Source organism: Lutra lutra, chromosome 1, assembly GCF_902655055.1.
Source record: "Lutra lutra chromosome 1, mLutLut1.2, whole genome shotgun sequence".
Lineage (NCBI taxonomy): Eukaryota > Metazoa > Chordata > Mammalia > Carnivora > Mustelidae > Lutra > Lutra lutra.
In genome coordinates, this window is record NC_062278.1 from 57,073,065 (window position 1) to 57,089,612 (window position 16,548).

The window sequence follows — 16,548 nt, forward strand, 5'->3', positions numbered from 1 at the left end:
TAAAGGGCTAGTGTCCAAAATCTATAAAGAACTTAGCAAACTCAACACCCAAAGAACAAATAATCCAATCAAGAAATAGGCAGAGGACATGAACAGACATTTCTGCAAAGAAGACATCCAGATGGCCAACAGACACATGAAAAAGTGCTCCATATCACTCGGCATCAGGGAAATACAAATCAAAACCACCATGAGATATCACCTCACACCAGTCAGAATGGCTAAAATTAACAAGTCATGAAATGACAGATGCTGGCGAGGATGCGGAGAAAGGGGAACCCTCCTACACTGTTGGTGGGAATGCAAGCTGGTGCAACCACTCTGGAAAACAGCATGGAGGTTCCTCAAAATGTTGAAAATAGAACTACCCTATGACCCAGCAATTGCACTGCTGGGTATTTACCCTAAAGATACAAACGTAGTGATCCGAAGGGGCACGTGCACCCGAATGTTTATAGCAGCAATGTCTACAATAGCCAAACTATGGAAAGAACCTAGATGTCCGTCAACAGACGAATGGATGAAGAAGATGTGGTATATACACACAATGGAATACTATGCAACCATCAAAAGAAATGAAATCTTGCCATTTGCGACGACATGGATGGTACTAGAGGGTATCATGCTTAGCGAAATCAGTCAATCGGAGAAAGACAACTATCATATGATCTCCCTGATATGAGGGAGAAGAGATGCAACATGGGGGGTTGAGAGGGTAGGAGAAGAGTAAATGAAAGAAGATGGGATTGGGAGGGAGACAAACCATAAGTGACTCTTAATCTCACAAAACCAACTGAGGTTTGATGGGGGGAGGGGGTTGGGAGAGGGGGGTGGGGTTATGGATATTGGGGAGGGTATGTGCTATGGTGAGTGCTGTGAAGTGTGTAAACCTGGCGATTCACAGACCTGTACCCCTGGGGATAAAAATATATGTTTATAAAGCTGTAAAAAAAAAAAAAAAAAGAAAAAAGAAAGGATGAATACCCAAGTTTTGTAGCAACATGGACGGGACTGGAAGAGATTATGCTGAGTGAAATAAGTCAAGCAGAGAGAGTCAATTATCATATGGTTTCACTTATTTGTGGAGCATAACAAATAGCATGGAGGACAAGGGGAGATGGAGAGGAGAAGGGAGTTGAGGGAAATTGGAAGGGGAGGTGAACCATGAGAGACTATGGACTCTGAAAAACGATCTGAGAATTTTGAAGGGGTGGGGGGTGGGAGGTTGGGGGCACCAGGTGGTGGGTATTGTAGAGGGCACGGATTGCATGGAGCACTGGGTGTGGTGCAAAAATAATGAATACTGTTATGCTGAAAAAATTAAAAAAAAATTAAAAATTAAAAAAAAATTAAAAAATAAAAAAGATATCAACTGACTCTGAAGCTAAGCTCTTCTCACAACATTCTCTAGAAGATTTAAATGTATGTCAATATTTCTTTTAATTTGACTATTTTTAATATCTTTCAGATAACATGTACAGGTACCCTGAAGACTACATTCCCAGGTATGTAGAAAATAAGTTATGTATTATGATTCCCAAGTAATAAGGGGGCATAACAAATGTTATATTACTTATAGGTTTGGCTCAGGGATGTCACGTTTGGGTAAAAATAAAATTAAAAGTGAGCTTTAATTACTGTTATTTCTCTCTGAAGATCGAAAGCTATAATGTTTTATCTTCCTTAGTGACTTACTTATCCTGAGTCAGTAAGAGAGCTGGTTAAGGGACAAAATGAGACTCTAACCTAGTATTTACAGAATTCTTGTCAATTTCAGATGGATATATCCTAGATTATGAATCAGATCAGATTGTAAGAATGTAGTCTAATTATACATGGAATTGTGGGGCCCTTAAGAAGCCAGGGTGGAAAAGAAGTGTGGCAATACTAATAAAATTTAAGATATATATACATACATACTTAGATAAGGATGCTTTGTGCTAATGCTGTTGTTAAGATTAATGTCAATCAATGGGGAAATATGATAAATCAACCCTAAAATAATATGGATACAGATATAGTGTATTCTCTTTAATACCTGTTAACTGAATTGCAGAGAAATTTGTATGACTTTTTTTTTTAACAAAAGAAGGTTTATGGCATAAATCATAGCAAAGAATTTTCATTTTCTTTCACAGTATATTCTGACCCAAATATGTTATTAGATTGGAGATTTCTCCTTTAGGATGAAAACACATCTAAATATAGAGAATTTCCTAGAGGACTCTTCAAGACCTTTCTGAAATGGTAGGCTAAAAGGCAGAAAGGTCTTTCACAAACACAGAGCTTTCTCACTGGGTAGGATAAGATTATAAGCTTTCTGTTAGCCTCTAAAAGGTCTTTTTAAAATTTTTCTCCATGTGGAAATATCTCTGTCAGATTCAGGATGTAGGCTGCAGGCAGATTCACACAAAAAAGAAAATCTTTATTTTTGCGATGTATCATTGAATTCTATAACAAGATAATCTTCAATGCATTATCTCATATCAAGAGAGATTTGCTGATTTGGTTAAAACAAACAACATAACAAAGAAAATCCTCTATGGATTTTCCATGTAGAAGTTAATCTCTTGGACAATTGATTTGATACTTGTTATTTGAAAGGCAATTAAGATGCAATGTGATAGAAAGTCTAGTGATTTGATCAATCTGCTAAAGATTGGGTTGGTACTCTTGGGTTGGAATGGCAAGAGTCAGGAGGGAAAATTGGTAAAATACCCATCTCATAGCAAGCAGGCTCTTACTTATAGGGCAAGTATGGAAAAGAAATTGGTTCTTTTATAACATTCATTCATTCAATGAGTATTCGTTCAACAAATAGGAGTTGTGCTAGACAAGAGATGCAAAGATGGAAAGATGCAGATTACTAAATCGTGGATTTAGCAATCTGTTATCTATTGTAATAAATCTCAATTTAGGCATAATTTGAATATAAAATGCAGATTTTATCCATAACAAGAGGCTGGCATGTTAATTATGTATGTACTTCACAGCTTGTCTATTTCTGACTATGTATTTAGGGAGCTAACTTCACCTTTGTAGGAAGGACGTGGAGACTCTAGGAGATAACAAATGTGAAACTATTTCCAGCCATTAAAACTTCAACATTAAAACAGCAAGTGGAAATAAAGGCTATTTCTTAGGTAGAAGGTAGTAGTAGAAGTAAAATTAGTGATGCCCCTCAGTTCTTAGGTGCTTTGAGGCTGTGGCTCCCCATTGAACCCTCTCTCTGCCCCTACTCAACATTGCTTTAGGTAGGAACCCATGCCTCTCTGATCTTATCTTCCTGTTTCCCCAAAACCCTGCCCTTCCTGCGCTGTAGGTCAAAAATGTGATCACTTGAAGGACAATGTAGCATCTATATGTAACAGAAAGTCAGGTACATACTCCCTGGGATTTACCCCTGGACCACTTTATTTTTCCTTTAAAACAAAATTCTAGGGGTGCCTGGGTAGCTCAGGTGGTTAAGCGTCTGCTTTCTCAGATCATGGATCAAGCTCCCAGAAGGGCTCCCTGCTCAGTGGGGAGCCTGCTTCTCCCTCTCCCTCTTTCCCTGCTTATGCTCTTTCTGTCAAATAAATAAAATCTTTTAAAAAATTATTTAAAAGATAAGTGTACACAATGCTGGTCTTTTGATCTGTGTTAGGAGGATAATACAGTGGGAATATTATGGATTTGAGATCTAGACAATTCTGGGTTTTAATTAAACTCTTGTAATTACTAGGCTTGTAATCTTAGCTAAATGAGCATTGCTGAATTTAAGTTGTATCATCAGAAAAATACAGATTATAATGTAATACTTCCCTTACAAAGCATAATTGATTAAAAAAAAAGATACTGCTTTATCAGATGAAAATTAAAGTCTAAGAAAATTCCTGCCCACTTATTGTATGTTTATCCTCTAATTTAGGAAATCAGTTCAGGTTTACGACTACTTTAAATTTATCATGACTTCTCAGTTTCAGAGTCTCTCTCAAAAACCTTAGAACAGATTCCCAGCAGTTTTTACTTGCTCTGTTCCTGGGTGGCACTGAAAGGTGCTTTTATGGCAAGGCATAGCTCAGCCATTCTTCTACCTTAAGATGATTTCTTGGATTTCTGCAGCTCTGCAAGCTCCTTTCACTTCCCCTCTTTACTAATATACTAACCTAGTATCCTGGCCCAGACTTTTGGTCTCAATTGTCCTCCTCACCTGAGGATGTTTATGACAAGAGAAGTTTTTTGAAGGAAAAAAAAAAAGATTTTATTTATTTATTTGAGAGAGAGAAAGAGAGAGCACAAGCAAGGGGATGGGCAGAGGGAAAGGGAGAAGCAGACTACCTACTGAGCAGGAAGCCCTACTCAGAGCTTAATCCCAGGACCCTGGGATCATGACCTGAGCAGAACGCAGATGCTTAACCAACTGAGCCACCCAGGCGTCCCAACGAAAGAACTACTGTGTAGCCTTCCCAGACTTCTGAGACTTCCAAGTGGGTGCACGGATGAAGCCCTCACTATGATCACTGCCATGTTTATGACCAAAATAGCTCCAAGTTTTCCAGCCTTTTGTTTATTTGTTTTAATGTAGAAGCTTCATCCCTGTGTGACTGCAAGATGTCCAGTCCCTTCTTAAGTATTGTTTCTTAAGAAACCTTGAGAAGTACAGATAGGTTCTAAATTGTCCAAATTGTCCAATTGTTCCAAATTGATAGGTTTCAATTATCTTTTTGTCACTCCTAGTTCTGTTTCACTGCTCTCAGTCTTTGCCTTTATCTTTAGAATTCTTCATGCTGGTAGATATTGCTAGTCTCCTTTCCCCAAAACCTTGGCAAAAGACCCTTCTTTTTAAGTACTCCAAAGCACTGGCAATATAAGTGCCTTGTGTTTTATAGACTTTACAAAGAAGTGTATATACTAGAAGAAAATTGGAACACTGATAAAGAGAATAAAAATTTAGTATTAAGTAGTATTTGATATCATTTTTCTGAGAGTCCATTAAGCATCCCTCACAGGGAACACCACTGGGTTCACTTCTTAGTCTCCAACCATACAAAACCAGTGCTGAGGTTTATGCTCTTTCCCAGGACCAGGGGTCTGTATTTGGCCCTCTCACCCGAGGTTCAAGACACCTACCCCCATGGTATGGTCCCTGCCAAAGAAAGCAAAAATTCAGTGAGCATGTACTCAGTGACACGTCCCACCAGCAACCTTCCCTTTTCTTTCCTGCATTAGTGCTTTTTCTGTCCCTTTTTTATTATTCTCATCAATATGTAAGAGTGTCGTTTCACACCTGAAAAAAAGAGGGAAGGAAGGAGAGAAGGAAAAGGAGAGGAAAGAAAGAAAGGAAAAAAGAAAGCTTTCTTGATACTAGATTTCCTACACCTACCTCTCCTTTGCTCTGTACCCTTTATAGTAAAACATGAAAGTTCCATCTACATTCTGTCCATATTTGCTGGCTTCTCCTCTTCTCTTTTTTCTTGAACCTACTCTATAAAATTTTGTGCCTTCATTAATCTGCCAGCTCAGCTCTTGTCAAGGTCAACAGTGAAATCCACATGGCCAAATCTTAGTGTTTTCCTATGCATTCCATCTGTAGCATTTGACACACTGACACTCTCTTCTTGAAACACTTACTTCTCCAGGCTCTGGGTCCTCTCATCTCTAGTTTTCCTCCTCACCAGTGGTTCCTTGCCCTTTGCTGATTTCTGAACCTTTGACATCAGAGTGCCCAGGGCTCATCTAAAGAACTTCTTCTCTCTATATATATACTCATTCCAGAATGTAGTTTGGTCTTTCCCTATGGCTTTAAATAACATTTATATACCAATGGAGCCCAAACACATATATCTGCCAATTTAAAAAATACCTATTAAGCAAATCAAGGTAACATCAAAACCAATTTTTAACAGACCCCTCAGCTTGCTTTTTCCTCAATCTGACAGCTTTCCAGCCCCTTAAAATAGCTTTGTTTTATAGAAATATCTTTCATTTTTCTTTGAATATCAGAACCCTACATTTATAATATAGAATTTCAGAATTGAAAAGAACAACAATGATTAAATAGTTTAATAAACTTGTTTGAAAAATAAGGAAATTGAAACTCACAATTTATGCCCAAAGTCACTCAGATAGAAGTAATGATTTTTTAAAAAAAGAATTTACTTATTTAATCTACTTAGATAATGAAGTATTTAAGAGTTCACAATAAAATAATGATGAATTAAAAACTTTAAAAATAGGGACTAAGGAAAATATACCTGAAAGTAGAAAATAGTAAAAGATACAGTTAATATTATTTTAAATTTTGGAGTGTCAGCAATTGTGCTTATTGGTCAGAGGGCCATTTCAGACATGTTCAGAGCAATGCACTCACCTCTGGGGTGTGGACTTATTTATTAATCTATTTTTGATAGTAACTGATCTTCTACATAAAACACTACCAAACATTGTGCTTAAAGTTTATTAGATATTTGCAATAGGCTGGAGCTATTTGGCATTGCTAAGTAAAAATATATTTTTTAATTTGTTGGTTAGGCAATTGTTCCTTTATAATACTTTATTTGGGATGATTAATCATTTGAGACCTGCCTGTAGACACAGGGCACTGCATTATAAATCACATCTTATTTTCATTCATAGGGAATGAAGTGATATTCATTTTTTGGACATGATTTATCATTTGCAGGTTGTATCTGCTATCTATGTGAGCTAGGAAAATGGATGGATTGCCTTATTAAAAATTCTTCACATTTTGCTATTATATTCTCAGCAGAGCCAGAGAAAAACCATGAATAGGGATAACTCCATATTCCAATATTAAGCTGTACCGAATTACTGATGAAAGGAAGGGTTACAGATGAGTTCCTTTGTTATCAGATAAGAGAAATACATACAAGCATCTGGACTTTTCAAGCCATTTCATACAAGTATCATTTGATCTGTTTTTTTAAGGACACCTACTTACTATTTACATATACTTTGTCCTCTTTCAGAAGCATAGGGAGTACTATAGGTGTTATGCCTTGAGATCAGTGTTCTTTTTTCTTTTCATGTAATTCCCTCCAGCTCTTGCCAATCTGTAATCTCAAAGTTAAAGCAGTTGCTACTATTTTATGAAATGCTACTCTCACTGCCTGATATGATCCTCTGTTCCCAGCCTGCCATTGTGAAGGCTGGTCACCAGGGCCATTGTCGTTGTGTGGTGGCAATGATAGGCTGTCCACTCTAATCCTAAAAGAATTTCTCAGATGAAGGTGTAAGGAAAATTAATCAAACATCAAAAGCAAATAGTATTCAGGGCTTTTGGACTAGACTTGCATTACAATCCTAGCTCTGCTAGTTACTGTCTTTGTCTTTGGACAGTTTAACTCTAGGAGTTGCAGATTCTTTATAGATACAGTGGGAATTTAAAAACAAAGTATCTCAGAGTTGTTCTGTGTGCTGAATGAGCACTGGCATAAAGAAAAGCTTTCAGAATTGTTACTTATTGCTGGCGTTACACATAAGGCCAAGGAAAATGTTAATCTATCTATCTGACTCTCAGACTTCCCACCTATAAAGTGGGAAGTAATATTTTTGCAGGATTTCCCTAGGACTTTGGTATAATGTATATAAAACATTTAGCATAGTATATGGATATAATAGGTGATCAATCATTTTACAACATCTGGACGTCTGCCAAGCTGAGTCTACAATATCTCTTTGGCCTTGTATTTTTTTAAGCATCATTGTCAGTTAGTATTTAGATAGGAAACATAGTTTTAGGGGATTATTTGGAACGATATTCTGGGCAAGTAAACTGGCAGCATAATGTACGGTTAAAAGTACAGATAACCTCAGTTCTAGTCCCACCTCTGCCACTTACTAGCCTTCTGACCTTCAAATTATATGACTTCTCTGTGCCTCAAATTTCTTATATATATAATGAGAATGTGATAGTGCCTGTCTGGTCAGACTGTTGTTAGAATGGTATAAATGAATATAGAAAATGAAGGTCAAGTAGCATCTGACAAACATAAATGCTAAATAAGTATTTGCTGTTATTTCCTGAAAAATCCAAAAACACCTGTTCAAATGTATGCACACACACACACATGCATGTAGGCATTCATGTACTTTTGCATCCATTCACTTGTACATGAATATATCTACCTTGGTTGACTGAGGATAAACAAGAACATGCAATCATATATTGAATTTAGCTGAGAAATTAGTTAAGAACTATGTGTAAAGTGGATTCTAATAAGATAAATTATCTTTCATTATTATAGAGAGGATGAGTATTATATTGAAGACACACCAATTTATGGTAACTTAGATGACATAGTCCCAGGTAAGTTGTATTTTTGCCGAAATTATATTTATCTATAAATTAATATCTCTCCCCTTAATTCCACACCATTTGAGGTAGCTTATTTCTGGTTGCAATCACATTGAAATATCCCAATGGCAATCATAGATTCAATAATGTTTAGTATATTATTTAGTATACATTTCCAAAGCTGAATATTATAAATTGTATTACAACATCCTGTCTTTCTATATTCTCCTCATTTTACTGTAGTAGAAATGTGAATACAAAAGACTATCACCATGAATTTTGACACACACAATTCTATGAAATAAAGCTATTTCTAGAACAGAAAATGGCTCAGGGAAACAGAGTCCTGCACTCTGTCTACAAAAGCAAATCTATAGTGAATAATCTGGAACAAGGAGCATGTTCTTTGGTTCCCCTTGTTTTAACTGCTCCTGTTAAGCAAAGAACCTAGGGCTACATCGATGGCAAGTGGGTAAAGAGAAGAGCTAAATCACCACTGACTAGTTTATACATTTTTTATTCTTAGGTAACAAGTACTTTTCAATTCCCAGCATCCCTTATTACTTGAAACATCCCAACCATCCCAAACAAAATGCCACTAAATTCCTTAAGGCAGACAATCATGATCTGATCCCAGAACTCTGATGAGAGAAGCCATGAGGCTAAATGCTAACACATTCATCCTTGCACCCTCAAGTGCTTCAATTCATTCATGAATTGGGGGTTAACCAAGATTTCCAGAAACGGACTAAACTATCTGAAACTCTGTATATCAAATCTAAGCTATCTAAATCTCTGAATATGCAATTCTCCTAAAGTTAGGAATAACTAAAGGATTCAAAATTTTATTTAATTATTAAAAATGTATTTAATCTTTGTCTTCCCCTTTCTTTTAAAGTATCTTCTAATCTCTGTGCTCTGAGAAATCAGAACTATTTTTTAGGACTATCTTGTTAAAGATAATTTACTCTCCTGCTTCACCCTGCAGAATCATTGTGCCCACATGTAATATTTGAGATTTCAATTCTTCTGTACTCTGGTGGTGCAAAGCCCACCACATCTGCAATTTCAGTATCTAAGGGGGGCATTGGTGCCACCCCACACATTCTGATTCAGTAATGTTTAGAAATAGGGTTTAGGAATTTACTAGTTGACAAATTTCCAGTAAGTCTAATGCACGTTTTCCATGGACCATACTTCGAAAAACATCACTCTGTTCTTTTCCGAAGGGGTTGAATGATTGATTATAAGATAACTTGCACTATAGTGAATATATCGTTTTTCCTATGGGATCAAATCAGTGCAATCCACATTTCTGCCAGGTGACTGGCCATCCTATGAGTCACTTTCTATCTTCTCCCTTTCAAACATACATATGTGGGGGAAGAAAGGGATGGATGGTTTAATAAGCATGTTCCCACAGGATGAAATGACTTCAGGTCTGCCGCTATTGGACACTGCACAAAAACCCTAAATAGTTAGGACCAGCATTACAGAGCTCCAGACCCCCCAAAACAGCCTGTGCTGTCACTGATTTATGGGACAAAAAACAGGATCTAAACATTCTTTTTAAAAAATAGAGATGTTTAAATGCCTCTGAGTAAAACCTCTTGCTCATGGGGAAAATAACCAAATTGCAATCATCTGTGCATGTGCCCTGCACTCTGCCGCCATGACCTTTTGCAATCACACACAAATATAAGCAAACACATGGGATCTCTATATCATTCAAATGGAAACTGAAGTTGAGCCTGTCATGTCGTACAATGGCATAAATTAATATGATCTAGTCCTTATCCCGAGTGACCTTCTTTTGTCTTATTATTAACTCTCTGAGGTAAAAGACTTCTTCACATTCTGATCTGCAGAAAATGGTTTGTGCTTCCTCACTTTTTTGCGTCTCCACCAAAAAAGACAAGTCGAATGATTCTTGGGGGTTTCACATGTACAGCTAAGTATGGTTTGGGTCATGTATTTTTATTTGTGCCAGCATTTTTTATTTTTCCATTGTAAATCATGATCTTTTAAACCCCCAAGAACCAGTGGATGAAAATTGTTATGAACAAATGAAGGCTCGACCAGAGAGATGTACAAATAAACTGCAAGAAGTGACCCTGCCTGCACAGGTGAGTTTTGTTGTCGGTATTAAGGGTCAGGCTCAGCCTCGATCACAGCATGGCTGCATGTTTCAAGAATCTAAGAGCAGCACATTCTGATTCGTATCTGAAGCGGTCTGTGGTTTTACAGGCCAATTCAGTGTCAAGTTCTGGGACCTAAGCTCTAAAGGGAACCTCAAAGACAGATAAACAGTACTCAGAACCACACTCAAGAAGTCCAAAGTGTATAGCATTACAAAGGCAATAGGTTAAAGGGAAAAATAGATTCTCTTCTTAATCAACTAAGCTTTTTCTTTCAGATTGAAAAAAAAATTGGGTACATCACAAAGATAAACATGAAATTTTACACTTATATAATGCTCATAAGACCTAGGTATCAGGAATTTATGGGGGCAGGGGGAGAAGGGGAGAGGGAGGGAGAGAGAAAAAAGAGAGAATGGGAGGGAATAAGGGAGAGGGAGGCAGAGACACAGAGAGACAGTTCTTTTAGTTAAAAGATAAATTAGCTAGATATAAAAGACCATATTTCTATTTTATAAGGCAACTGAGTATAAATTTTAACACAAGTTCTATGGCTATGGACTAATGGCAAGAGATTTTCACATATCTTATTTGGGTTAGGGAGGACATAAATGTAAGCAGAAATATGTGAAGACCCTAGAAGAAATGGATAGTTTTTCCTTTTCCTACCACAATCAGTTCAACTTCCTCAGACATAGCACTGATTTTACCAGAAACCATTCATAATTTTTCATATGCATGCTGTTGACATGTTACAAATTTCTGTTAAAAGAGTTCTTTTTTCTTTCCCTTCTGGATCTTGTCCCCTCAATTATGTGTTCTCTTGCTATTCCCTAGAAATAGTCAGAGGGCCAGCCAGCATTTCCTACATGGTCGTTATGTGTCAGGCCTTATCATATGTGTTTTACATGTATTATCATCTTGAGTTTTATGAAGGAAACAGCATTATTTCTCCCATTTGACAGAGGCTTGAGAAGGATGAAAAACTTACCCTAAAGCACTCAGGTACTAAGTAGAAAGAGAATCTAAACTTAGTCCTGCCTAACAGAAAAAATTCTCCTCCCTAAGATGGGTCACATCTTGAAAACTTCCCACTAAGATAGGATTTGTCTCCTTTCCTCTATATGAATCCACCAAGAAGTCAGAATTCTTGAAGTCTTTAAGAAACCAAGATGTGGTAAGGTTTAAACGGACTATGAAGTCACTTTCTGATGCACAAATCTGTCATCTGATGGTCCATTAATGGCAAAAAAAATTTTAGATAAAACGTATAAAAGCCTTCTAATACAAATTGCTAAATCCAATATAATAAAGAGAAAACCTCTTAGGGAAAGCTAAAATATAACCACACCATCTGAAATGTAGAGATTCACAGCACCTTAATTGTAAAAGAGTTGAAAATTCATAATAAAAGTTGCTACTTATTACATATGAATTGTGGTGCATCTGGTTTTTACTCAAGTGGAAATTGTGCAAAGCTTAAAATGTCTTAAAAGTCTGCTATTTTATAAATTATGTATTTAAAGATACTTCTAAGGATATTACCCTTTATTCTATTACATCCTTCTCACAAATTTAGTTTCACAAATTAAACATAATTTCTTTATATTTGCTCAATTCCATTTTATTAGAATGATCATGATCATCAAAATCACTACCCAGTTTGCTACTACAAGACTTACTTTGGTCAATTACAAGAGCGCTCTATATTATGCAGAGAGCTTTATGGGTAAAGTGTCTGTTTGTTGGAAAAAGAAATCAGCTCCTTGCCCTTTAAAAATGATAGGCACAGTTCAGAAGTTGTAATTTCAATATCTACGTCTACCATCAACTAGGAAGAGTTCATCAGGAAACCTAATTAAGAAAACGAGTCCATAGAGTTCCTGTATCATAAAACAAAGAGAGGGACACAATTGTGAGCTTATTCCTCTCCTCTTCATGTCCCAGTCTCCCACCAATCTTAACCTTTCCCTTCTATGTCAGAAGTATCCACTCTCCTTTTCCAAGCCAATAACAATTTATGCTCTTGATCATTTCCTCTACTGCTTTCAAGATCTTGCACCTTCAATTAATTGTCTCCATTTTCAATCTTTTCTTTAAAAAGAATCATTACTATTTACCTACCAATCTGCACAAATCATCCCAATACTTAAAAACAAAAACAAACAAAACAACGAAATTTGACTTCTACCTGTGTTTCTCTCTGATTCTTAAGCTGATTCTTACTTTCCTTGACTGTTTTCATAGATACACATTCTTTTACTCCTGGCTATATTTTTTCCACCCATACACTCAGCTGAAACCACACTCTGGAAGTCACAAGTGACTTGTGTACAATCTGTGATCCTTTCTCAGGACTCACATTCTTTGAATTCTGCAGCACTTGATAAAGTTGACCAACTGTTGACCAAACATACATTATTTGAAATGCTTTTAGTTATAAGTACAGAAATAAAGATCTCTAAGTCCAGCCTAAAATGACCTCAAAGGGAACCTGGGGTCTGGCAGGCAAGAAAGAAATAATGGGGGAAGATGGAAAACTATAATTCTTGCCAGATGCCAGTCACAGAAATGGATATTGTCATCTTTATACTTCTGAATCTTTGTACTTTATACTTCTGAATCTCAAGAAATGTAGAAAAAGTGGGGACTTTTGTGGGTACCATCAAATGACCAGTACTTAAACATATGCAAAGTAGATTTTGAGATTCATTTAATTCCTTCCTATTATGCTTGTTCTGGTTTAACAAATTGGAGTATTGTCACTTGATGAAAGCAACACAGGGCAAGAGCTACCTAAGGTGAAGGCAGGGGGAGAGGCATGTGAGAGTCCATCTAAATGCTTGTGCATGGGATGCCTGGGTGGCTCAGTTGGTTAAGTGTCTGCCTTTAGCTCAGGTCATGATCCCGGGGCCCTGGGATCAAGTCCCACATCGGGCTCCTGCCTGATGCACAAGGAGGGAACCTGCTTGTGTGTGCACACTCTCTCTGACAAATAAGTAAATACATAAATAAAATTGTTTAAAAAATAAAATATTCATGTATATTTTGTGTATAAGAAACAAAAATACACACACAAAAGTTTCATCTAAGCATTTTTATACTCAAAAGTCTTGGTTGACTATTGTTTTTTGTTGTCATCCTACCTGACCAATTTGGCAAAACAAGGTAGCCAAAGCCCAGAAAACAGCTGCTTGTTTTTCACAGATCTTAGAAATTCCCAGCAGTCGTCCAAGAATGAGATAACAATGAAAAATGAACGTGACTTTCTTTTTAGGCAACCGAGGAAGGACAGATGCTCTATGCCTCATTGGATCACAGCTGTGGGGGGAAGAGCAGGGTGCCCAAGAAGGAGAACGGTAATTTGTTAGACAAGGATGAAGATGGGCAGTTACACGCAGGGGATGCCAGCCTTTCCAAGGTCACTTCGGTAAACAATTTCCCACTTGAGAGCCAGGAAATAGAGGAAAATGTTCATGATGATCCCATCCGATTGTTTGGATTGATTCGTGCGAAGAAAGAATCTATAAACTAGATGGACTGTGATCGAGCTCAATAATCCAGCTCTTACTGGAGATGTTAAAGCCAACAAAATCCCTATACGACACGACATGATTTGGGAGGGTGACGATCTACATCATTTGTTAGTGAGATGGTGGCTGACCTCTTATCCAGAGCTTATGTTCTTGCACACCAAACGTAATGCCATGAAAATCAGTTATTTGAATTTGCTTAACAAATGCCTAAGTCGTAAAATGTAAAATAAAATCAAGTCTGCACACAGAGCCTAATTATGGAGTCATAACTTCACCGACAATACTGAATACTCAGAGAAATAAAACAAACAAAACAAAAGTTTTAAGCACAAGTATATTCTAGAACACATTGAAAGAAAAATAAAAGCCACCTTTTAAAAAAATATTTCATCCTTTTTCATCCACGTAACATCCCTTAATTGAAGGAAATTTCTGATCGAAAGACATGGGACATTAAATACATTCCTACAAGAAGTGGAAGAATCTTCTTAAGAAGAATTGCTCTGAAATGGAAGTATCTTTATTGCTTTTAAAAATTATTATAAAGTTAGTGCGTGCTCCCTATAACAATAGACAAATATACAAAAGAAGTTGGATATCACACTAGCCAGAGATAATTACAATGAGCAACTATCCATATATACAAGCATACATCAGTTTTCTTTCTTTTTTTCTTTTTTACCAAGAAAAGGGAGTGATTATTTTATACATATTATTTAAACTTTTCCCACTTAATATATTGGAGATTTATTTTCCTTATTTTTTAACTATAACTAAATACAGTTATACATTATCATTTTAATGCCTACATAGCATCTCATTGATGACTACATTAGAATTTATCCAAATAATTTGAAAGTACAGTGAGCTCATTTCCAAGTTCTGATTTTCACTTTTACAAATAATATTGCAGTGAGAATGCATCCCCACCGGTGCTTACACACTTACCTGACTTCTCAAGACTAAATGCCCGGGAAAAGAACTGTTGCTTTAAAAGGTGTACATAGTGAGTCTCCCTCGAATATGTTTCTAAAAGGTCAAGAGTTTGGTCAAGTTATGTGTCCAATTTAAATTCCTAAACTGCCCTCCAAAATGTTGTTTAAAAAAAAATCTCTCTGTTATCTTTCCATTTGGAATAGGAGTTTAATTGGGTCTCAAGTCATCACTGACCAAGGAAAGTATACATGTGAGGTGTCCTGCCCTCTAACCACAGCCTAGTGGATTTTATTCATTCTTTCTTCAGTTCTTTGTTGAGTTCCTAGTGTAGCAGAGGCGTTAAGTTAGAAGTCGTGTACAATGAGGGAAATAGACGTAAAACAAGGTAGGCCCTGCTCCCATGGAGTTATAAATGGGTAGAAAAGATGAGTATCAGGTTAATAAAGTATCAGTACTAGTAAAAAAATATATAACTAAGAAAATACAAGAATGAGAAATAATGATGGAGAGAAGGGCATCTCTGAAGAGAACATTTTAATTCTGAGAACTGACAATGAGGAGCCACCCATGTAAAGAGAGAGAGGAAGGAAGAGCATGTTGTGGAAGAACTCTGTCCATACTTGGAAGTACCAACATCTGTCAGTGATTGTTTTCTGTTATGAACTGGCATAAAATTAAATGCCAGTGCTAAAGTAAAATCTCTGAAGTTGTCCACAAACCATGAAAAAAAATCTAAAAACTCTTAATGTCTAAGGGCAGAAGAAAAGAATTGGGTTTCCAATTTTAGAGAAGAAGCATAAAAACATAAGAAATAATAAGTATATATTGACTTTAAATTTTCAAAATATTTGCTATTATACATTTGTGTTACATTTTTATACATACCATGATTTAGTAAAAATAAAGTTTGAATATATTTTTGGCAGTTACTTTTTCCCATAACTGATCTCATCATTCACTTGTATTATTTACCTAGAGCCTAAAGATATTTGAATTTTTGCCTCTGGTTTATATCATTTGAATTCCACTCAATATTTTGAGTTTTATGTTTCAAATGTACTTGACGACTGATAATTTGGAAGGTTTTTAATGAGAAATCTATATTCCTTAATAAATAAAAGCCTATTCAAGTCATCTATTTCCTGTTGAGTGAATGTGTTAGTTTGTATCTTTGGGGGAGTGTATCCCTCTCATCTAAGTTGTTTAATTTATTAGCATGAAGTTGTTCAAAATATTCCCATACTGTCCTTTTAATATCTATAGAATCTGGTGATTTAACTTCTCTTTGATACTGGGAATTTGCTTCTCCCCGCCCCCCATCTGTCTAGTTAGAGATTGATCAACTTTTTTCCTTCCTCAAAGAACCAGTCACCATTCACATAATCTTTCTATCGTTTTTATATTTTCTGTTTCACCAATTTGCCCTCTGATCTATATTATTTCTTCTGTTTATTGTGTTTTCATCTGTTCTTTTTTAGCTTCTCAAGGTAGAAGCTGAGGTCAGTAATGAGACTTTTCTTCTTGTCTAAAATGGACATCTGGTTTCACAAATCTTCCACAAATTTTGATATATTGTGTTGTTATTTTAATTTCAAGTATTTGTAATTTCCCTTTGGTTCCTTCTTTGGCCTATTGGTTG

General features: G+C 36.3%; 1 protein-coding gene across 1 annotated transcript in view; it reads left to right on the plus strand.

The window, feature by feature from the left end:
- The window catches only part of LOC125096900 (T-cell receptor-associated transmembrane adapter 1), a 43,460-nt gene extending 28,085 nt beyond the window's left edge, over positions 1 to 15,375 (plus strand). The window contains exons 3-6 of the mRNA XM_047724032.1: positions 1,469 to 1,505; positions 8,250 to 8,311; positions 10,337 to 10,425; positions 13,715 to 15,375. Coding sequence (XP_047579988.1) covers positions 1,469 to 1,505; positions 8,250 to 8,311; positions 10,337 to 10,425; positions 13,715 to 13,972 — 446 coding nt within the window. The 3' untranslated portion in view covers positions 13,973 to 15,375. The remainder of the gene's footprint in view (positions 1 to 1,468; positions 1,506 to 8,249; positions 8,312 to 10,336; positions 10,426 to 13,714) is intronic.
- Positions 15,376 to 16,548: the final 1,173 nt, after the last annotated feature.